General features: G+C 43.1%; 1 protein-coding gene across 5 annotated transcripts in view; it reads left to right on the top strand.

The window, feature by feature from the left end:
- Positions 1–23,098, top strand: part of LOC106591480 (attractin) — a 752,137-nt gene that overhangs the window by 598,293 nt on the left and 130,746 nt on the right. For all 5 annotated transcript variants that reach the window (XM_045723805.2, XM_045723804.2, XM_045723802.2 and 2 more), the window contains exon 25: positions 12,196–12,257. In XM_045723805.2, coding sequence (XP_045579761.1) covers positions 12,196–12,257 — 62 coding nt within the window. The remainder of the gene's footprint in view (positions 1–12,195; positions 12,258–23,098) is intronic.

The following is a 23,098-nucleotide window of genomic DNA, read 5'->3' as shown; positions in this document are numbered from 1 at the left end:
GTCTGTAGTCTACAGTTTATCATCATGTTGCTGTGTTAGTTTAGTGTGTCTACAGTTTAGCATCATGTTGCTGTGTTAGTTTGGTTTGTCCACAGTCTACAGTTTAGCATCATGTTGCTGTGTTAGTTTAGTGTGTCTATAGTCTACAGTTTAGCATCATGTTGCTGTGTTAGTTTAGTGTGTCTATAGTTTAGCATCATGTTGCTGTGTTTGTTTGGCTTGTCTACAGTTTAGCATCATGTTGCTGTGTTAGTTTAGTGTGTCTATAGTCTACAGTTTATCATCATGTTGCTGTGTTAGTTTAGTGTGTGTACAGTTTAGCATCATGTTGCTGTGTTAGTTTAGTGTGTCTATAGTCTACAGTTTAGCATCATGTTGCTGTGTTAGTTTAGTGTGTCTATAGTCTACAGTTTAGCATCATGTTGCTGTGTTAGTTTAGTGTGTCTATAGTCTACAGTTTAGCATCATGTTGCTGTGTTGGTTTGGTTTGTCTACAGTTTAGCATCATGTTGCTGTGTTAGTTTAGTGTGTCTATAGTCTACAGTTTATCATCATGTTGCTGTGTTAGTTTAGTGTGTCTACAGTTTAGCATCATGTTGCTGTGTTAGTTTAGTGTGTCTATAGTCTACAGTTTAGCATCATGTTGCTGTGTTAGTTTAGTGTGTCTACAGTTTAGCATAATGTTGCTGTGTTAGTTTAGTGTGTCTATAGTCTACAGTTTAGCATCATGTTGATGTGTTAGTTTAGTGTGTCTATAGTCTACACTTTAGCATCATGTTGCTGTTAGTTTAGTGTGTCTACAGTTTAGCATCATGTTGCTGTGTTAGTTTAGTGTGTCTATAGTCTACAGTTTAGCATCATGTTGCTGTGTTAGTTTGGTTTGTCCACAGTCTACAGTTTAGCATCATGTTTCTGTGTTAGTTTAGTGTGTCTATAGTCTACAGTTTAGCATCATGTTGCTGTGTTAGTTTAGTGTGTCTATAGTCTACAGTTTAGCATCATGTTGCTGTGTTAGTTTGGTTTGTCCACAGTCTACAGTTTAGCATCATGTTGCTGTGTTAGTTTAGTGTGTCTATAGTCTACAGTTTAGCATCATGTTGCTGTGTTAGTTTAGTGTGTCTATAGTTTAGCATCATGTTGCTGTGTTAGGGTGGTTTGTCTACAGTTTAGCATCATGTTGCTGTGTTAGTTTAGTGTGTCTATAGTCTACAGTTTAGCATCATGTTGCTGTGTTAGTTTAGTGTGTCTACAGTTTAGCATCATGTTACTGTGTTAGTTTAGTGTGTCTATAGTCTATAGTTTAGCATCATGTTGCTGTGTTAGTTTGGTTTGTCTATAGTCTACAGTTTAGCATCATGTTGCTGTGTTAGTTTAGTGTGTCTATAGTCTACAGTTTAGCATCATGTTGCTGTGTTAGTTTAGTGTGTCTATAGTTTAGCATCATGTTGCTGTGTTTGTTTGGTTTGTCTACAGTTTAGCATCATGTTGCTGTGTTAGTTTAGTGTGTCTATAGTCTACAGTTTATCATCATGTTGCTGTGTTAGTTTAGTGTGTGTACAGTTTAGCATCATGTTGCTGTGTTAGTTTAGTGTGTCTATAGTCTACAGTTTAGCATCATGTTGCTGTGTTAGTTTAGTGTGTCTATAGTCTACAGTTTAGCATCATGTTGCTGTGTTAGTTTAGTGTGTCTATAGTCTACAGTTTAGCATCATGTTGCTGTGTTGGTTTGGTTTGTCTACAGTTTAGCATCATGTTGCTGTGTTAGTTTAGTGTGTCTGTAGTCTACAGTTTATCATCATGTTGCTGTGTTAGTTTAGTGTGTCTACAGTTTAGCATCATGTTGCTGTGTTAGTTTAGTGTGTCTATAGTCTACAGTTTAGCATCATGTTGATGTGTTAGTTTAGTGTGTCTATAGTCTACAGTTTAGCATCATGTTGCTGTTAGTTTAGTGTGTCTACAGTTTAGCATCATGTTGCTGTGTTAGTTTAGTGTGTCTATAGTCTACAGTTTAGCATCATGTTGCTGTGTTAGTTTGGTTTGTCCACAGTCTACAGTTTAGCATCATGTTGCTGTGTTAGTTTAGTGTGTCTATAGTCTACAGTTTAGCATCATGTTGCTGTGTTAGTTTAGTGTGTCTATAGTTTAGCATCATGTTGCTGTGTTAGGGTGGTTTGTCTACAGTTTAGCATCATGTTGCTGTGTTAGTTTAGTGTGTCTATAGTCTACAGTTTATCATCATGTTGCTGTGTTAGTTTAGTGTGTCTACAGTTTAGCATCATGTTGCTGTGTTAGTTTAGTGTGTCTATAGTCTACAGTTTAGCATCATGTTGCTGTGTTAGTTTAGTCTGTCTATTATCTACAGTTTATCATCATGTTGCTGTGTTAGTTTAGTGTGTTTATAGTCTACAGTTTAGCATCATGTTGCTGTGTTAGTTTAGTGTGTCTATAGTCTACAGTTTAGCATCATGTTGCTGTGTTAGTTTAGTGTGTCTATAGTCTACAGTTTAGCATCATGTTGCTGTGTTAGTTTAGTGTGTCTATAGTCTACAGTTTATCATCATGTTGCTGTGTTAGTTTAGTGTGTCTATAGTCTACAGTTTATCATCATGTTGCTGTGTTAGTTTAGTGTGTCTATAGTCTACAGTTTAGCATCATGTTGCTGTGTTAGTTTAGTGTGTCTATAGTCTACAGTTTAGCATCATGTTGCTGTGTTAGTTTAGTGTGTCTATAGTCTACAGTTTTGCATCATGTTGCTGTGTTAGTTTAGTATGTCTATAGACTACAGTTTAGCATCATGTTGCTGTGTTAGTTTAGTGTGTCTATAGTCTACAGTTTAGCATCATGTTGCTGTGTTAGTTTAGTGTGTCTATAGTCTACAGTTTAGCATCATGTTGCTGTGTTAGTTTAGTGTGTCTATAGACTACAGTTTAGCATCATGTTGCTGTGTTAGTTTAGTGTGTCTATAGTCTACAGTTTAGCATCATGTTGCTGTGTTAGTTTAGTGTGTCTATAGTCTACAGTTTATCATCATGTTTCTGTGTTAGTTTAGTGTGTCTATAGTCTACAGTTTAGCATCATGTTGCTGTGTTAGTTTAGTGTGTCTACAGTCTACAGTTTAGCATCATGTTGCTGTGTTAGTTTAGTGTGTCTACAGTCTACATTTTAGCATCATGTTGCTGTGTTAGTTTAGTGTGTCTATAGTCTACAGTTTAGCATCATGTTGCTGTGTTAGTGTAGTGTGTCTATAGACTTCAGTTTAGCATCATGTTGCTGTGTTAGTTTAGTGTGTCTATAGACTACAGTTTAGTATCATGTTGCTGTGTTAGTTTAGTGTGTCTATAGACTACAGTTTAGCATCATGTTGCTGTGTTAGTTTAGTGTGTCTATAGTCTACAGTTTAGCATCATGTTGCTGTGTTAGTTTAGTGTGTCTACAGTTTAGCATAATGTTGCTGTGTTAATTAAGTGTGTCTATAGTCTACAGTTTAGCATCATGTTGATGTGTTAGTTTAGTGTGTCTATAGTCTACAGTTTAGCATCATGTTGCTGTTAGTTTAGTGTGTCTACAGTTTAGCATCATGTTGCTGTTTTAGTTTAGTGTGTCTATAGTCTACAGTTTAGCATCATGTTGCTGTGTTAGTTTGGTTTGTCCACAGTCTACAGTTTAGCATCATGTTGCTGTGTTAGTTTAGTGTGTCTATAGTTTAGCATCATGTTGCTGTGTTTGTTTGGTTTGTCTACAGTTTAGCATCATGTTGCTGTGTTAGTTTAGTGTGTCTATAGTCTACAGTTTATCATCATGTTGCTGTGTTAGTTTAGTGTGTCTATAGTCTACAGTTTAGCATCATGTTGCTGTGTTAGTTTAGTGTGTCTATAGTCTACAGTTTAGCATCATGTTGCTGTGTTAGTTTAGTGTGTCTATAGTCTACAGTTTAGCATCATGTTGCTGTGTTGGTTTGGTTTGTCTACAGTTTAGCATCATGTTGCTGTGTTAGTTTAGTGTGTCTATAGTCTACAGTTTATCATCATGTTGCTGTGTTAGTTTAGTGTGTCTACAGTTTAGCATCATGTTGCTGTGTTAGTTTAGTGTGTCTATAGTCTACAGTTTAGCATCATGTTGCTGTGTTAGTTTAGTGTGTCTACAGTTTAGCATAATGTTGCTGTGTTAGTTTAGTGTGTCTATAGTCTACAGTTTAGCATCATGTTGATGTGTTAGTTTAGTGTGTCTATAGTCTACAGTTTAGCATCATGTTGCTGTTAGTTTAGTGTGTCTACAGTTTAGCATCATGTTGCTGTGTTAGTTTAGTGTGTCTATAGTCTACAGTTTAGCATCATGTTGCTGTGTTAGTTTGGTTTGTCCACAGTCTACAGTTTAGCATCATGTTGCTGTGTTAGTTTAGTGTGTCTATAGTCTACAGTTTAGCATCATGTTGCTGTGTTAGTTTAGTGTGTCTATAGTCTACAGTTTAGCATCATGTTGCTGTGTTAGTTTGGTTTGTCCACAGTCTACAGTTTAGCATCATGTTGCTGTGTTAGTTTAGTGTGTCTATAGTCTACAGTTTAGCATCATGTTGCTGTGTTAGTTTAGTGTGTCTATAGTTTAGCATCATGTTGCTGTGTTAGGGTGGTTTGTCTACAGTTTAGCATCATGTTGCTGTGTTAGTTTAGTGTGTCTATAGTCTACAGTTTAGCATCATGTTGCTGTGTTAGTTTAGTGTGTCTACAGTTTAGCATCATGTTACTGTGTTAGTTTAGTGTGTCTATAGTCTATAGTTTAGCATCATGTTGCTGTGTTAGTTTGGTTTGTCTATAGTCTACAGTTTAGCATCATGTTGCTGTGTTAGTTTAGTGTGTCTATAGTCTACAGTTTAGCATCATGTTGCTGTGTTAGTTTAGTGTGTCTATAGTTTAGCATCATGTTGCTGTGTTTGTTTGGTTTGTCTACAGTTTAGCATCATGTTGCTGTGTTAGTTTAGTGTGTCTATAGTCTACAGTTTATCATCATGTTGCTGTGTTAGTTTAGTGTGTGTACAGTTTAGCATCATGTTGCTGTGTTAGTTTAGTGTGTCTATAGTCTACAGTTTAGCATCATGTTGCTGTGTTAGTTTAGTGTGTCTATAGTCTACAGTTTAGCATCATGTTGCTGTGTTAGTTTAGTGTGTCTATAGTCTACAGTTTAGCATCATGTTGCTGTGTTGGTTTGGTTTGTCTACAGTTTAGCATCATGTTGCTGTGTTAGTTTAGTGTGTCTGTAGTCTACAGTTTATCATCATGTTGCTGTGTTAGTTTAGTGTGTCTACAGTTTAGCATCATGTTGCTGTGTTAGTTTGGTTTGTCCACAGTCTACAGTTTAGCATCATGTTGCTGTGTTAGTTTAGTGTGTCTATAGTCTACAGTTTAGCATCATGTTGCTGTGTTAGTTTAGTGTGTCTATAGTTTAGCATCATGTTGCTGTGTTTGTTTGGCTTGTCTACAGTTTAGCATCATGTTGCTGTGTTAGTTTAGTGTGTCTATAGTCTACAGTTTATCATCATGTTGCTGTGTTAGTTTAGTGTGTGTACAGTTTAGCATCATGTTGCTGTGTTAGTTTAGTGTGTCTATAGTCTACAGTTTAGCATCATGTTGCTGTGTTAGTTTAGTGTGTCTATAGTCTACAGTTTAGCATCATGTTGCTGTGTTAGTTTAGTGTGTCTATAGTCTACAGTTTAGCATCATGTTGCTGTGTTGGTTTGGTTTGTCTACAGTTTAGCATCATGTTGCTGTGTTAGTTTAGTGTGTCTATAGTCTACAGTTTATCATCATGTTGCTGTGTTAGTTTAGTGTGTCTACAGTTTAGCATCATGTTGCTGTGTTAGTTTAGTGTGTCTATAGTCTACAGTTTAGCATCATGTTGCTGTGTTAGTTTAGTGTGTCTACAGTTTAGCATAATGTTGCTGTGTTAGTTTAGTGTGTCTATAGTCTACAGTTTAGCATCATGTTGATGTGTTAGTTTAGTGTGTCTATAGTCTACACTTTAGCATCATGTTGCTGTTAGTTTAGTGTGTCTACAGTTTAGCATCATGTTGCTGTGTTAGTTTAGTGTGTCTATAGTCTACAGTTTAGCATCATGTTGCTGTGTTAGTTTGGTTTGTCCACAGTCTACAGTTTAGCATCATGTTTCTGTGTTAGTTTAGTGTGTCTATAGTCTACAGTTTAGCATCATGTTGCTGTGTTAGTTTAGTGTGTCTATAGTCTACAGTTTAGCATCATGTTGCTGTGTTAGTTTGGTTTGTCCACAGTCTACAGTTTAGCATCATGTTGCTGTGTTAGTTTAGTGTGTCTATAGTCTACAGTTTAGCATCATGTTGCTGTGTTAGTTTAGTGTGTCTATAGTTTAGCATCATGTTGCTGTGTTAGGGTGGTTTGTCTACAGTTTAGCATCATGTTGCTGTGTTAGTTTAGTGTGTCTATAGTCTACAGTTTAGCATCATGTTGCTGTGTTAGTTTAGTGTGTCTACAGTTTAGCATCATGTTACTGTGTTAGTTTAGTGTGTCTATAGTCTATAGTTTAGCATCATGTTGCTGTGTTAGTTTGGTTTGTCTATAGTCTACAGTTTAGCATCATGTTGCTGTGTTAGTTTAGTGTGTCTATAGTCTACAGTTTAGCATCATGTTGCTGTGTTAGTTTAGTGTGTCTATAGTTTAGCATCATGTTGCTGTGTTTGTTTGGTTTGTCTACAGTTTAGCATCATGTTGCTGTGTTAGTTTAGTGTGTCTATAGTCTACAGTTTATCATCATGTTGCTGTGTTAGTTTAGTGTGTGTACAGTTTAGCATCATGTTGCTGTGTTAGTTTAGTGTGTCTATAGTCTACAGTTTAGCATCATGTTGCTGTGTTAGTTTAGTGTGTCTATAGTCTACAGTTTAGCATCATGTTGCTGTGTTAGTTTAGTGTGTCTATAGTCTACAGTTTAGCATCATGTTGCTGTGTTGGTTTGGTTTGTCTACAGTTTAGCATCATGTTGCTGTGTTAGTTTAGTGTGTCTGTAGTCTACAGTTTATCATCATGTTGCTGTGTTAGTTTAGTGTGTCTACAGTTTAGCATCATGTTGCTGTGTTAGTTTAGTGTGTCTATAGTCTACAGTTTAGCATCATGTTGATGTGTTAGTTTAGTGTGTCTATAGTCTACAGTTTAGCATCATGTTGCTGTTAGTTTAGTGTGTCTACAGTTTAGCATCATGTTGCTGTGTTAGTTTAGTGTGTCTATAGTCTACAGTTTAGCATCATGTTGCTGTGTTAGTTTGGTTTGTCCACAGTCTACAGTTTAGCATCATGTTGCTGTGTTAGTTTAGTGTGTCTATAGTCTACAGTTTAGCATCATGTTGCTGTGTTAGTTTAGTGTGTCTATAGTTTAGCATCATGTTGCTGTGTTAGGGTGGTTTGTCTACAGTTTAGCATCATGTTGCTGTGTTAGTTTAGTGTGTCTATAGTCTACAGTTTATCATCATGTTGCTGTGTTAGTTTAGTGTGTCTACAGTTTAGCATCATGTTGCTGTGTTAGTTTAGTGTGTCTATAGTCTACAGTTTAGCATCATGTTGCTGTGTTAGTTTAGTCTGTCTATTATCTACAGTTTATCATCATGTTGCTGTGTTAGTTTAGTGTGTTTATAGTCTACAGTTTAGCATCATGTTGCTGTGTTAGTTTAGTGTGTCTATAGTCTACAGTTTAGCATCATGTTGCTGTGTTAGTTTAGTGTGTCTATAGTCTACAGTTTAGCATCATGTTGCTGTGTTAGTTTAGTGTGTCTATAGTCTACAGTTTATCATCATGTTGCTGTGTTAGTTTAGTGTGTCTATAGTCTACAGTTTATCATCATGTTGCTGTGTTAGTTTAGTGTGTCTATAGTCTACAGTTTAGCATCATGTTGCTGTGTTAGTTTAGTGTGTCTATAGTCTACAGTTTAGCATCATGTTGCTGTGTTAGTTTAGTGTGTCTATAGTCTACAGTTTTGCATCATGTTGCTGTGTTAGTTTAGTATGTCTATAGACTACAGTTTAGCATCATGTTGCTGTGTTAGTTTAGTGTGTCTATAGTCTACAGTTTAGCATCATGTTGCTGTGTTAGTTTAGTGTGTCTATAGTCTACAGTTTAGCATCATGTTGCTGTGTTAGTTTAGTGTGTCTATAGACTACAGTTTAGCATCATGTTGCTGTGTTAGTTTAGTGTGTCTATAGTCTACAGTTTAGCATCATGTTGCTGTGTTAGTTTAGTGTGTCTATAGTCTACAGTTTATCATCATGTTTCTGTGTTAGTTTAGTGTGTCTATAGTCTACAGTTTAGCATCATGTTGCTGTGTTAGTTTAGTGTGTCTACAGTCTACAGTTTAGCATCATGTTGCTGTGTTAGTTTAGTGTGTCTACAGTCTACATTTTAGCATCATGTTGCTGTGTTAGTTTAGTGTGTCTATAGTCTACAGTTTAGCATCATGTTGCTGTGTTAGTGTAGTGTGTCTATAGACTTCAGTTTAGCATCATGTTGCTGTGTTAGTTTAGTGTGTCTATAGACTACAGTTTAGTATCATGTTGCTGTGTTAGTTTAGTGTGTCTATAGACTACAGTTTAGCATCATGTTGCTGTGTTAGTTTAGTGTGTCTATAGTCTACAGTTTAGCATCATGTTGCTGTGTTAGTTTAGTGTGTCTACAGTTTAGCATAATGTTGCTGTGTTAATTTAGTGTGTCTATAGTCTACAGTTTAGCATCATGTTGATGTGTTAGTTTAGTGTGTCTATAGTCTACAGTTTAGCATCATGTTGCTGTTAGTTTAGTGTGTCTACAGTTTAGCATCATGTTGCTGTTTTAGTTTAGTGTGTCTATAGTCTACAGTTTAGCATCATGTTGCTGTGTTAGTTTGGTTTGTCCACAGTCTACAGTTTAGCATCATGTTGCTGTGTTAGTTTAGTGTGTCTATAGTTTAGCATCATGTTGCTGTGTTTGTTTGGTTTGTCTACAGTTTAGCATCATGTTGCTGTGTTAGTTTAGTGTGTCTATAGTCTACAGTTTATCATCATGTTGCTGTGTTAGTTTAGTGTGTCTATAGTCTACAGTTTAGCATCATGTTGCTGTGTTAGTTTAGTGTGTCTATAGTCTACAGTTTAGCATCATGTTGCTGTGTTAGTTTAGTGTGTCTATAGTCTACAGTTTAGCATCATGTTGCTGTGTTGGTTTGGTTTGTCTACAGTTTAGCATCATGTTGCTGTGTTAGTTTAGTGTGTCTATAGTCTACAGTTTATCATCATGTTGCTGTGTTAGTTTAGTGTGTCTACAGTTTAGCATCATGTTGCTGTGTTAGTTTAGTGTGTCTATAGTCTACAGTTTAGCATCATGTTGCTGTGTTAGTTTAGTGTGTCTACAGTTTAGCATAATGTTGCTGTGTTAGTTTAGTGTGTCTATAGTCTACAGTTTAGCATCATGTTGATGTGTTAGTTTAGTGTGTCTATAGTCTACAGTTTAGCATCATGTTGCTGTTAGTTTAGTGTGTCTACAGTTTAGCATCATGTTGCTGTGTTAGTTTAGTGTGTCTATAGTCTACAGTTTAGCATCATGTTGCTGTGTTAGTTTGGTTTGTCCACAGTCTACAGTTTAGCATCATGTTGCTGTGTTAGTTTAGTGTGTCTACAGTTTAGCATCATGTTGCTGTGTTAGTTTAGTGTGTCTATAGTCTACAGTTTAGCATCATGTTGCTGTGTTAGTTTAGTGTGTCTATAGTCTACAGTTTAGCATCATGTTGCTGTGTTAGTTTAGTGTGTCTATAGTTTAGCATCATGTTGCTGTGTTGGTTTGGTTTGTCTACAGTTTAGCATCATGTTGCTGTGTTAGTTTAGTGTGTCTATAGTCTACAGTTTATCATCATGTTGCTGTGTTAGTTTAGTGTGTCTACAGTTTAGCATCATGTTGCTGTGTTAGTTTAGTGTGTCTATAGTCTACAGTTTAGCATCATGTTGCTGTGTTAGTTTAGTGTGTCTATTGTCTACAGTTTATCATCATGTTGCTGTGTTAGTTTACTGTGTTTATAGTCTACAGTTTAGCATCATGTTGCTGTGTTAGTTTAGTGTGTCTATAGTCTACAGTTTAGCATCATGTTGCTGTGTTAGTTTAGTGTGTCTACAGTTTAGCATAATGTTGCTGTGTTAGTTTAGTGTGTCTATAGTCTACAGTTTAGCATCATGTTGATGTGTTAGTTTAGTGTGTCTATAGTCTACAGTTTAGCATCATGTTGCTGTTAGTTTAGTGTGTCTACAGTTTAGCATCATGTTGCTGTGTTAGTTTAGTGTGTCTATAGTCTACAGTTTAGCATCATGTTGCTGTGTTAGTTTGGTTTGTCCACAGTCTACAGTTTAGCATCATGTTGCTGTGTTAGTTTAGTGTGTCTATAGTCTACAGTTTAGCATCATGTTGCTGTGTTAGTTTAGTGTGTCTATAGTTTAGCATCATGTTGCTGTGTTTGTTTGGTTTGTCTACAGTTTAGCATCATGTTGCTGTGTTAGTTTAGTGTGTCTATAGTCTACAGTTTATCATCATGTTGCTGTGTTAGTTTAGTGTGTGTACAGTTTAGCATCATGTTGCTGTGTTAGTTTAGTGTGTCTATAGTCTACAGTTTAGCATCATGTTGCTGTGTTAGTTTAGTGTGTCTATAGTCTACAGTTTAGCATCATGTTGCTGTGTTAGTTTAGTGTGTCTATTGTCTACAGTTTATCATCATGTTGCTGTGTTAGTTTAGTGTGTCTATAGTCTACAGTTTAGCATCATGTTGCTGTGTTAGTTTGGTTTGTCCACAGTCTACAGTTTAGCATCATGTTGCTGTGTTAGTTTAGTGTGTCTATAGTCTACAGTTTAGCATCATGTTCCTGTGTTAGTTTAGTATGTCTATAGTTTAGCATCATGTTGCTGTGTTAGGGTGGTTTGTCTACAGTTTAGCATCATGTTGCTGTGTTAGTTTAGTGTGTCTATAGTCTACAGTTTATCATCATGTTGCTGTGTTAGTTTAGTGTGTCTACAGTTTAGTATCATGTTGCTGTGTTAGTTTAGTGTGTCTATAGTCTACAGTTTAGCATCATGTTGCTGTGTTAGTTTAGTGTGTCTATTGTCGACAGTTTATCATCATGTTGCTGTGTTAGTTTAGTGTGTTTATAGTCTACAGTTTAGCATCATGTTGCTGTGTTAGTTTAGTGTGTCTATAGTCTACAGTTTAGCATCATGTTGCTGTGATAGTTTAGTGTGTCTATATTTTAGCATCATGTTGCTGTGTTAGGGTGGTTTGTCTACAGTTTAGCATCATGTTGCTGTGTTAGTTTAGTGTGTCTATAGTCTACAGTTTATCATCATGTTGCTGTGTTAGTTTAGTGTGTCCACAGTTTAGCATCATGTTGCTGTGTTAATTTAGTGTGTCTATAGTCTACAGTTTAGCATCATGTTGCTGTGTTAGTTTAGTGTGTCTATAGTCTACAGTTTAGCATCATGTTGCTGTGTTAGTTTAGTGTGTCTATAGTCTACAGTTTAGCATCATGTTGCTGTGTTAGTTTAGTGTGTCTATAGTCTACAGTTTAGCATCATGTTGCTGTGTTAGTTTAGTGTGTCTATAGTCTACAGTTTAGCATCATGTTGCTGTGTTAGTTTAGTGTGTCTATAGACTACAGTTTAGCATCATGTTGCTGTGTTAGTTTAGTGTGTCTATATACTCAGTTTAGCATCATGTTGCTGTGTTAGTTTAGTGTGTCTATAGACTACAGTTTAGCATCATGTTGCTGTGTTAGTTTAGTGTGTCTATAGTCTACAGTTTAGCATCATGTTGCTGTGTTAGTTTAGTGTGTCTATAGTCTACAGTTTAGCATATTGTTGCTGTGGACATTACACTACATTTCCCCGTGTGTGTGTGTGTGTGTGTGTGTGTGTGTGTGTGTGTGTGTGTGTGTGTGTGTGTGTGTGTGTGTGTGTGTGTGTGTGTGTGTGTGTGTGTGTGTGTGTGTGTGTGTGTGTGTGTGTGTTTACAAGGTCTCAAGAACACACACTCAAAGGCAAGCACACACTCACAGGCAAGCACAGACAGACAGACACATTGTCAGACACGCACACACACTCACGTACAGACACTCACACATTGAATGCAGTCATGCCAATTATAGCCAGTTTGTCTGTCTCTAAGCTGTCTTTCTCTCCTCAGATTGCCTTCTCTCAGCACAGTAACTTCATGGATCTGGTGCAGTTCTTCGTCACGTTCTTCAGGTGAGCTCCTCTTCCTCCTACTCATCCTTCCTCATCATCCTCTTCTTCCCACTCATCCTTCCTCCTCATCCATCCTCATCATCCTCCTCTTTCTCGTCATCCTTCCTCCTCATCCTTCCTCATCATCCTCCTCTTCCCCCTCATCCTTCCTCCTCATCCTTCTCTTCCCACTCATCCTTCCTCCTCATCCTTCCTCATCATCTTTCCTCCTCATCCATCCTCATCATCCTCCTCTTCCCACTCATCCTTCCTCCTCATCCTTCTTCCTCATCCTTCCTCATCATCCTCCTCTTCCCCCTCATCCTTCCTCCTCATCCTCCTCTTCCCACTCATCCTTCCTCATCATCCTTCTCTTTCTCGTCATCCTTCCTCATCATCCTCCTCTTTCTCGTCATCCTTCCTCATCATCATCTTCCTCTTCCTCCTCAGCCTTTCTGATCCTTCCTCATCCTCCTTGTCTTTCATCTTCCTCCTCTTTCTCATCATCCTCTTCCTCCTCCAATTATTCCTCCTCTTCCACATCCTCTCTCCATTTCCTCTCACCACTTCCTCCTCCCTCCTCCTCTCTCCACTACCTCATCCTCCCTCTTCCTCCCTCCACTTCCTTCTCCTCCCTCTTCCTCCCTCCTCCTTTCTCCACTTCCCTCTCCTCCCTCTTCCTCCCTCCACTTCCTTCTCCTCCCTCTTCCTCCCTCCACTTCCTTCTCCCTCTTCCTCCCTCCTCTTTTCTCCACTTCCTCCTCCTCCCTCTTCCTCTCTCCTTCTCTATCCACCTCCTCTTCCTCCCTACTCCTCCCCTTTCTCCTCCCTCCTCTTCCTCCCCGTCCTCCTCCTCTTCTCCCAACTTTCTCCCTCCACTTCCTCTTCCTCCCTCCTCCTCCTGTCTCCACTTCCCCCCTCCACTTCCTCTTCCTCTCTCCTCCTCCTCTCTACACTTCCTCTCCCTCCCACCTCCTCTCTCCACTTCCTCTCTCCATTTCCTCCTCCTCCCTCCTCCTCCTCTCTCCACTTTCTCTCCCTCCTCTTCCTCCCTCCTTCTCCTCTCTCCACTTCCTCTCTCCACTTCCTCCTCCTCCCTCCTCTTGTTGATGCCAAACCGCTCTACCACTGCAGCAGACATTACTGCAGAGAAACATTCATTGAACTGTCAACAAAAACAAACGCACACACCTCATCCTAACACCTCGGGTAGTCTACCTGAGGGAAAACAGGAAATGGGAATGTGTTTGTGTGAGGCGCTTGTCTCTGTGTGAATGTAATAGTACTGATGTGATGTGTTATTGACCAGCACCGTACTGATGTGATGTGTTATTGACCAGCACCGTACTGATGTGGTGTGTTATTGACCAGCACCGTACTGATGTGATGTGTTATTGACCAGCACCGTACTGATGTGATGTGTTATTGACCAGCACCGTACTGATGTGATGTGTTATTGACCAGCACCGTACTGATGTGATGTGTTATTGACCAGCACCGTACTGATGTGATGTGTTATTGACCAGCACCGTACTGATGTGATGTGTTATTGACCAGCACCGTACTGATGTGATGTGTTATTGACCAGCACCGTACTGATGTGGTGTGTTATTGACCAGCACTGTACTGATGTGGTGTGTTATTGACCAGCACCGTACTGATGTGGTGTGTTATTGACCAGCACTGTACTGATGTGGTGTGTTATTGACCAGCACCGTACTGATGTGGTGTGTTATTGACCAGCACCGTGCTGATGTGATGTGTTATTTCCCAGCACCGTACTGATGTGGTGTGTTATTGACCAGCACCGTACTGATGTGGTGTGTTATTGACCAGCACCGTACTGATGTGGTGTGTTATTGACCAGCACCGTACTGATGTGATGTGTTATTGACCAGCACCGTACTGATGTGATGTGTTATTAACCAGCACCGTACTGATTTGATGTGTTATTGACCAGCACCGTACTGATGTGATGTGTTATTGACTAGCACCGTACTGATGTGATGTGTTATTGACCAGCACTGAACTGATGTGATGCGTTATTGACCAGCACCGTACTGATGTGGTGTGTTATTGACCAGCACCGTACTGATGTGTTATTGACCAGCACCGTACTGATGTGATGTGTTATTGACCAGCACCGTACTGATGTGTTATTGACCAGCACCGTACTGATGTGATGTGTTATTGACCAGAAGCGTACTGATGTGGTGTGTTATTGACCAGCACCGTACTGATGTGGTGTGTTATTGACCAGCACCGTACTGATGTGATGTGTTATTGACCAGCACCGTACTGATGTGATGTGTTATTGACCAGCACCGTACTGATGTGATGTGTTATTGACCAGCACCGTACTGATGTGATGTGTTATTGACCAGCACCGTACTTATGTGATGTGTTATTGACCAGCACCGTACTGATGTGGTGTGTTATTGACTAGCACCGTACTGATGTGGTGTGTTATTGACCAGCACCGTACTGATGTGGTGTGTTATTGACCAGCACCGTACTGATGTGTTATTGACCAGCACCGTACTGATTTGGTGTGTTATTGACCAGCACCGTACTGATGTGATGTGTTATTGACCAGCACCGTACTGATGTGGTGTGTTATTGACCAGCACTGTACTGATGTGGTGTGTTATTCACCAGCACCGTACTAATGTGATGTGTTATTGACCAGCACTGTACTGATGTGGTGTGTTATTGACCAGCACCGTACTGATGTGGTGTGTTATTGACCAGCATCGTACTGATGTGATGTGTTATTTACCAGCACCGTACTGATGTGATGTTTTATTGACCAGCACCATACTGATGTGGTGTGTTATTGACCAGCACCGTAATGATGTGGTGTGTTATTGACCAGCACCGTACTGATGTGATGTGTTATTGACCAGCACCGTACTGATGTGGTGTGTTATTGACCAGCACCGTACTGATGTGTTATTGACCAGTACTGTACTGATGTGATGTGTTATTGACCAGCACCGTACTGATGTGTTAATGACCAGCACCGTACTGATGTGATGTGTTATAGACCAGCACCGTACTGATGTGATGTGTTATTGACCAGCACCGTACTGATGTGATGTGTTATTGACCAGCACCATACTGATGTGATGTGTTATTGACCAGCACCGTACTGATGTGATATGTTATTGACCAGCACCGTACTGATGTGATGTGTTATTGACCAGCACCGTACTGATGTGGTGTGTTAATGACCAGCACCGTACTGATGTGATGTGTTATTGACCAGCACCGTACTGATGTGTTATTGACCAGCACCGTACTGATGTGGTGTATTATTGACCAGCACCGTACTGATGTGTTATTGACCAGCACCGTACTGATGTGGTGTGTTAATGACCAGCACCGTACTGATGTGATGTGTTATTGACCTGCACTGTACTGATGTGTTATTGACCAGCACCGTACTGATGTGTTATTGACCAGCACCGTACTGATGTGTTATTGACCAGCACCGTACTGATGTGGTGTGTTAATGACCAGCACCGTACTGATGTGGTGTGTTATTGACCAGCACCATACTGATGTGTTATTGACCAGCACCATACTGATGTGGTGTGTTATTGACCAGCACCGTACTGATGTGTTATTGACCAGCAGCGTACTGATGTGGTGTGTTATTGACCAGCACCGTACTGATGTGGTGTGTTATTGACCAGCACCATACTGATGTGTTATTGACCAGCACCATACTGATGTGGTGTGTTATTGACCAGCACCGTACTGATGTGTTATTGACCAGCAGCGTACTGATGTGGTGTGTTATTGACCAGCACCGTACTGATGTGTTATTGACCAGCACCCTACTGCTGTGGTGTGTTATTGACCAGTAATTGCTTGGTCCCCACATGGATACAGGGTTCGTACGGTCATGAAAAGTCTAGAAAAGTCATGACATTTTTAAATTGTGTTTTCCAGGCGTGAAAAAGTTTTGGAAAATTATCAAATACAGAAGGTTTTGGGAAAGTTCTGGAAATTAATTTCATAATGTCATTATTACCCCAGAATGTCAGTTAATCCAGAGGACAATTCAGTCTTATTTTTTTGTTCTTTCTCCAACCTGACCCCTGTAATTCGTTCTTTTTGTCAATAAATTGACAGTTATGGAAGCCTGGAGGTTTTTTTGTTCTAGCCGTGAAGACATAGTGATTCAACATGTCCAGGTGATACGGGCCACGCCGATAACTCCACCTTGGTTCCCAAGTTTCTAAACCCATACCAAACCGTCTTTGGTCTAGTGTCACCATAATATTTGGATTGAAGAAGTGTGATGCTAATCAGTAGTATATTTTAGCGATTTGCAGGAGAAGACATTTTGTATGTGAGCTAAACAGTGCACCTGAGGCTATGGATGAGAAAGTGAACTTGTTCCAAAAGTTTAGCTCAGTATTAACAGCAAGGGTTGCATAAAATAGGCGCAATGTTTTTTTGGTTTTTTTACTGACGCATTTGGCGATGTTCAGTTCATTGGCACAAAAACGTATAAACAAAAGCATTCAAATGTAAGCTCTTCCTATACTATGCCCTCTGTAATTATTGGGACAGTGACACGTTTTTGGATGTGTACTCCAGCGCTTTGGATTTTAAATGATATAATGACTATTAGGTTAATGTTAGATGTGTTTAGAAAACATATTCTATTCTTGTTTCCAATAAAAGTGACTCCAAAATGACTACATTATTTACCATTAATTTCTCTTGGGCACAAATGAAAACTGACGGTCTGCACTGTAACCTCATAGTCATTTTATAATTTCAAATCCAAAGTGCTGGAGTACACATCCAGAACAACCTACGTGTGTCTCTGTCCCATTAATAAGAGGACGCTCTCTATGTGCAGCACGTTGTTTTACGTTTCAATTTATCTGATCAGTTATTGTTTTCTGGCTCAAACCGTGAGCAACATCTGTCAAACTCTCAAAACACAGGGATGCCGATTCACGTAGGTTATCTAAGGTACAGGGTTGAGTATCGGGTGGAGGCCGGCTAGTAATGGTGACTATAGTTCAGGACAGGGTACTGGGCGGAAGCTAGTAATGGTGACTATAGTTCAGGACAGGATACTGGGTGGAGGCCGGCTAGTAATGGTGACTATAGTTCAGGACAGGGTACTGGGCGGAGGCTAGTAATGGTGACTATAGTTCAGGACAGGGTACTGGGCAGAGGCTAGTAATGGTGACTATAGTTCAGGACAGGGTACTGGGCGGAGGCTAGTAATGGTGACTATAGTTCAGGACAGGATACTGGGTGGAGGCTGGCTAGTAATGGTGACTATAGTTCAGGGCAGGGTACTAGGTGGAGGCCGGCTAGTAATGGTGACTATAGTTCAGGGCAGGGTACTGGGAGGAGGCCGGCTAGTAATGGTGTCTATAGTTCAGGTCAGGGTACTGTTGTGGTAGCCGGCTAGTAATGGTGACTATAGTTCAGGGCAGGGTACTGGGAGGAGGCCGGCTAGTAATGGTGACTATAGTTCAGGACAGGGTACTGGGCGGAGGCCGGCTAGTAATGGTGTCTATAGTTCAGAACAGGATACTGGGTGGTAGCCGGCTAGTAATGGTGACTATAGTTCAGGGCAGGGTACTGGGCGGAGGGCGGCTAGTAATGGTGACTATAGTTCAGGGCAGGGTACTGGGCGGAGGCCAGCTAGTAATGGTGACCATAGTTCAGGACAGGGTACTGGGTGGAGGCCGGCTAGTAATGGTGACTATAGTTCAGGACAGAGTACTGGACGAAGGCCGGCTAGTAATGGTGACTATAGTTCAGGGCAGGGTACTGGGCGGAGGCCGGCTAGTAATGGTGACTATAGTTCAGGACAGGGTACTGGGCGGAGGCAAGTAATGGTGACTGTAGTTCAGGACAGGGTACTGGGCGGAGACCGGCTAGTAATGGTGACTATAGTTCAGGGCAGGGTAGTGGGAGGAGGCCGGCTAGTAATGGTGACTATAGTTCAGGGCAGGGTACTGGGCGGAGGCCGGCTAGTAATGGTGACTATAGTTCAGGGCAGGGTATTGGGCGGAAGCCGGCTAGTAATGGTGACTATTGTTCAATGCAGGGTACTGGGTGGAGGCCGGCTAGTAATGGTGTCTATAGTTCAGGATAGGGTACTGGGCGGAGACCGGCTAGTAATGGTGACTATAGTTCAGGACACAGTACTGGGCGGAGGCCGGCTAGTAATGGTGTCTATAGTTCAGGGCAGGGTACTGGGCGGAGGCCGGCTAGTAATGGTGACTAAAGTTCAGGGCAGGGTACTGGGCGGAGGCCTGCTAGTAATGGTGACTATAGTTCAGTACAGGGTACTGGGCGGAGGCCGGCTGGTAATGGTGACTATAGTTCAGGGCAGGGTACTGGGTGGAGGCCGGCTAGTAATGGTGACTATAGTTCAGGGCAGGGTACTGGGCGGAGGCCGGCTAGTAATGGTGACTATAGTTCAGGACAGGGTACTGGGCGGAGGCCGGCTAGTAATGGTGACTATAGTTCAGGGCAGGGTACTTGGCGGAGGCTGGCTAGTAATGGTGACTATAGTTCAGGACAGGGTACTGGGCGGAGTCCGGCTAGTAATGGTGACTATAGTTCAGGACAGGGTACTGGGCGGAGACCGGCTAGTAATGGTGACTATTTTTCAGGACAGGGTACTGGGCGGAGACCGGCTAGTAATGGTGACTATAGTTCAAGGCAGAGTACTGGGCGGAGGCCGGCTAGTAATGGTGACTATAGCTCAGGGCAGGGTACTGGGTGGTAGCCGGCTAGTAATGGTGACTGTAGTTCAGTGCAGGGTACTGGGAGGAGGCCGGCTAGTAATGGTGACTATAGTTCAGGACAGGGTACTGGGCGGGGTCCGGCTAGTAATGGTGACTAAAGTTCAGGGCAGGGTACTGGGTGGAGGCTGGCTAGTAATGGTGACTATAGTTCGGGGCAGGGTACTGGGCGGAGGCCGGCTAGTAATGGTGACTATAGTTCAGGGCAGGGTACTGGGCGGAGGCCGGCTAGTAATGGTGACTATAGTTCAGGACAGGGTACTGGGTGGAGACTGGCTAGTAATGGTATCTATAGTTCAGGACAGGGTACTGGGCGGAGGCTAGTAATGGTGACTATAGTTCAATGCAGGGTACTGGGCGGAGCCTAGTAATGGTGACTGTAGTTCAGGACAGGGTACTGGGCGGAGGCTAGTAATGGTGACTATAGTTCAGGGCAGGGTACTGGGCGGAGGCCGGCTAGTAATATTGACTATAGTTCAGGACAGGGTACTGGGCGGAGGCCAGCTAGTAATGGTGACTATAGTTCAGGACAGGGTACTGGGTGGTAGCTGGCTAGTAATGGTGACTATAGTTCAGTGCAGGGTACTGGGAGGAGGCCGGCTAGTAATGGTGACTATAGTTCAGGACAGGGTACTGGGTGGAGGCCGGCTAGTAATGGTGACTATAGTTCAGGACAGGGTACTGGGCGGAGACCGGCTAGTAATGGTGACTATAGTTCAGGACAGGGTACTGGGCGGAGACTGGCTAGTAATGGTGACTATAGTTCAGGGCAGGGTACTGGGAGGAGGCCGGCTAGTAATGGTGACTATAGTTCAGGGCAGGGTACTGGGCGGAGGCTGGCTAGTAATGGTGACTATAGTTCAGGGCAGGGTACTGGGCGGAGGCCGGCTAGTAATTGTGTCTGTAGTTCAGGATAGGGTACTGGGCGGACGCCGGCTAGTAATGGTGACTATAGTTCAGGACAGGGTACTGGGCGCAGGCCGGCTAGTAATGGTGACTAAAGTTCAGGATAGGGTACTGGGCGGAGGCCGGCTAGTGGTGACTATAGTTGAGGACAGGGTACTGGGTGGAGGCTGGCTAGTAATGGTGACTATAGTTCAGGACAGGGTACTGGGCGGAGGCTAGTAATGGTGACTATAGTTCAGGACATGGTACTGGGCGGAGGCTAGTAATGGTGACTATATTTCAGGGCAGGGTACTGGGCGGAGGCTAGTAATGGTGACTATAGTTCAGGGCAGGGTACTGGGCGGAGGCCGGCTAGTAATGGTGACTAAAGTTCAGGGCAGGGTACTGGGTGGAGGCTGGCTAGTAATGGTGTCTATAGTTCGGGGCAGGGTACTGGGCGGAGACCGGCTAGTAATGGTGTCTATAGTTCAGGACAGGGTACTGGGCGGAGGCTAGTAATGGTGACTATAGTTCAGGGCAGGGTACTGGGCGGAGGCTAGTAATGGTGACTATAGTTCAGGGCAGGGTACTGAGCGGAGGCCGGCTAGTAATGGCGACTATAATTCAGGACAGGGTACTGGGCGGAGGCCGGCTAGTAATGGTGACTATAGTTCAGGGCAGGGTACTGGGCGGAGGCTAGTAATGGTGACTAAAGTTCAGGGCAGGGTACTGGGAGGAGGCCGGCTAGTAATGGTGACTATAGTTCAGGGCAGGGTACTGGGCGGAGGCTGGCTAGTAATGGTGACTATAGTTCAGGGCAGGGTACTGGGCGGAGGCCGACTAGTAATGGTGACTATAGTTCAGGACAGGGTACTGGGCGCAGGCCGGCTAGTAATGGTGACTAAAGTTCAGGATAGGGTACTGGGCGGAGGCCAGCTAGTGGTGACTATAGTTGAGGACAGGGTACTGGGTGGAGGCTGGCTAGTAATGGTGACTATAGTTCAGGGCAGGGTACTGGGAGGAGGCCGGCTAGTAATGGTGACTATAGTTCAGGGCAGGGTACTGGGCGGAGGCTGGCTAGTAATGGTGACTATAGTTCAGGGCAGGGTACTGGGCGGATGCCGGCTAGTAATTGTGTCTGTAGTTCAGGATAGGGTACTGGGCGGACGCCGGCTAGTAATGGTGACTATAGTTCAGGACAGGGTACTGGGCGCAGGCCGGCTAGTAATGGTGACTAAAGTTCAGGATAGGGTACTGGGCGGAGGCCGGCTAGTGGTGACTATAGTTGAGGACAGGGTACTGGGTGGAGGCTGGCTAGTAATGGTGACTATAGTTCAGGACAGGGTACTGGGCGGAGGCTAGTAATGGTGACTATAGTTCAGGACATGGTACTGGGCGGAGGCTAGTAATGGTGACTATATTTCAGGGCAGGGTACTGGGCGGAGGCTAGTAATGGTGACTATAGTTCAGGGCAGGGTACTGGGCGGAGGCCGGCTAGTAATGGTGACTAAAGTTCAGGGCAGGGTACTGGGTGGAGGCTGGCTAGTAATGGTGTCTATAGTTCGGGGCAGGGTACTGGGCGGAGACCGGCTAGTAATGGTGTCTATAGTTCAGGACAGGGTACTGGGCGGAGGCTAGTAATGGTGACTATAGTTCAGGGCAGGGTACTGGGCGGAGGCTAGTAATGGTGACTATAGTTCAGGGCAGGGTACTGAGCGGAGGCCGGCTAGTAATGGCGACTATAATTCAGGACAGGGTACTGGGCGGAGGCCGGCTAGTAATGGTGACTATAGTTCAGGGCAGGGTACTGGGCGGAGGCTAGTAATGGTGACTAAAGTTCAGGGCAGGGTACTGGGAGGAGGCCGGCTAGTAATGGTGACTATAGTTCAGGGCAGGGTACTGGGCGGAGGCTGGCTAGTAATGGTGACTATAGTTCAGGGCAGGGTACTGGGCGGAGGCCGACTAGTAATGGTGACTATAGTTCAGGACAGGGTACTGGGCGCAGGCCGGCTAGTAATGGTGACTAAAGTTCAGGATAGGGTACTGGGCGGAGGCCAGCTAGTGGTGACTATAGTTGAGGACAGGGTACTGGGTGGAGGCTGGCTAGTAATGGTGACTATAGTTCAGGACAGGGTACTGGGCGGAGGCTAGTAATGGTGACTATAGTTCAGGACATGGTACTGGGCGGAGGCTAGTAATGGTGACTATATTTCAGGGCAGGGTACTGGGCGGAGGCTAGTAATGGTGACTATAGTTCAGGGCAGGGTACTGGGCGGAGGCCGGCTAGTAATGGTGACTATAGTTCAGGACAGGGTACTGGGCGGAGGCCGGCTAGTAATGGTGTCTATAGTTCAGGACAGGGTACTGGGCGGAGGCTAGTAATGGTGTCTATAGTTCAGGGCAGGGTACTGGGCGGAGGCAAGTAATGGTGACTGTAGTTCAGGACAGGGTACTGGGCGGAGGCCGGCTAGTAATGGTGACTAAAGTTCAGGGCAGGGTACTGGGTGGAGGCTGGCTAGTAATGGTGTCTATAGTTTGGGGCAGGGTACTGGGCGGAGACCGGCTAGTAATGGTGTCTATAGTTCAGGACAGGGTACTGGGCGGAGGCTAGTAATTGTGACTATAGTTCAGGGCAGGGTACTGGGCGGAGGCAAGTAATGGTGACTGTAGTTCAGGACAGGGTACTGGGCGGAGACCGGCTAGTAATGGTGACTATTTTTCAGGACAGGGTACTGGGCGGAGGCCGGCTAGTAATGGTGACTATAGTTCAAGGCAGACTACTGGGCGGAGGCCGGCTAGTAATGGTGACTATAGCTCAGGGCAGGGTACTGGGTGGTAGCCGGCTAGTAATGGTGACTATAGTTCAGTGCAGGTTACTGGGAGGAGGCCGGCTAGTAATGGTGACTATAGTTCAGGACAGGGTACTGGGCGGAGTCCGGCTAGTAATGGTGACTAAAGTTCAGAGCAGGGTACTGGGTGGAGGCTGGCTAGTAATGGTGACTATAGTTCAGTGCAGGGTACTGGGCGGAGGCCGGCTAGTAATATTGACTATAGTTCAGGACAGTGTACTGGGCGGAGGCCGGCTAGTAATGGTGACTATAGTTCAGGACAGGGTACTGGGTGGTAGCCAGCTAGTAATGGTGACTATAGTTCAGTGCAGGGTACTGGGAGGAGACCGGCTAG

Source organism: Salmo salar, chromosome 09 (assembly GCF_965601325.2).
Source record: "Salmo salar chromosome 09, fSalSal1, whole genome shotgun sequence".
NCBI lineage: Eukaryota > Metazoa > Chordata > Actinopteri > Salmoniformes > Salmonidae > Salmo > Salmo salar.
Note: the sequence above shows the minus strand (reverse complement) of the source record. Positions and strands in the feature narration are given on the sequence as shown.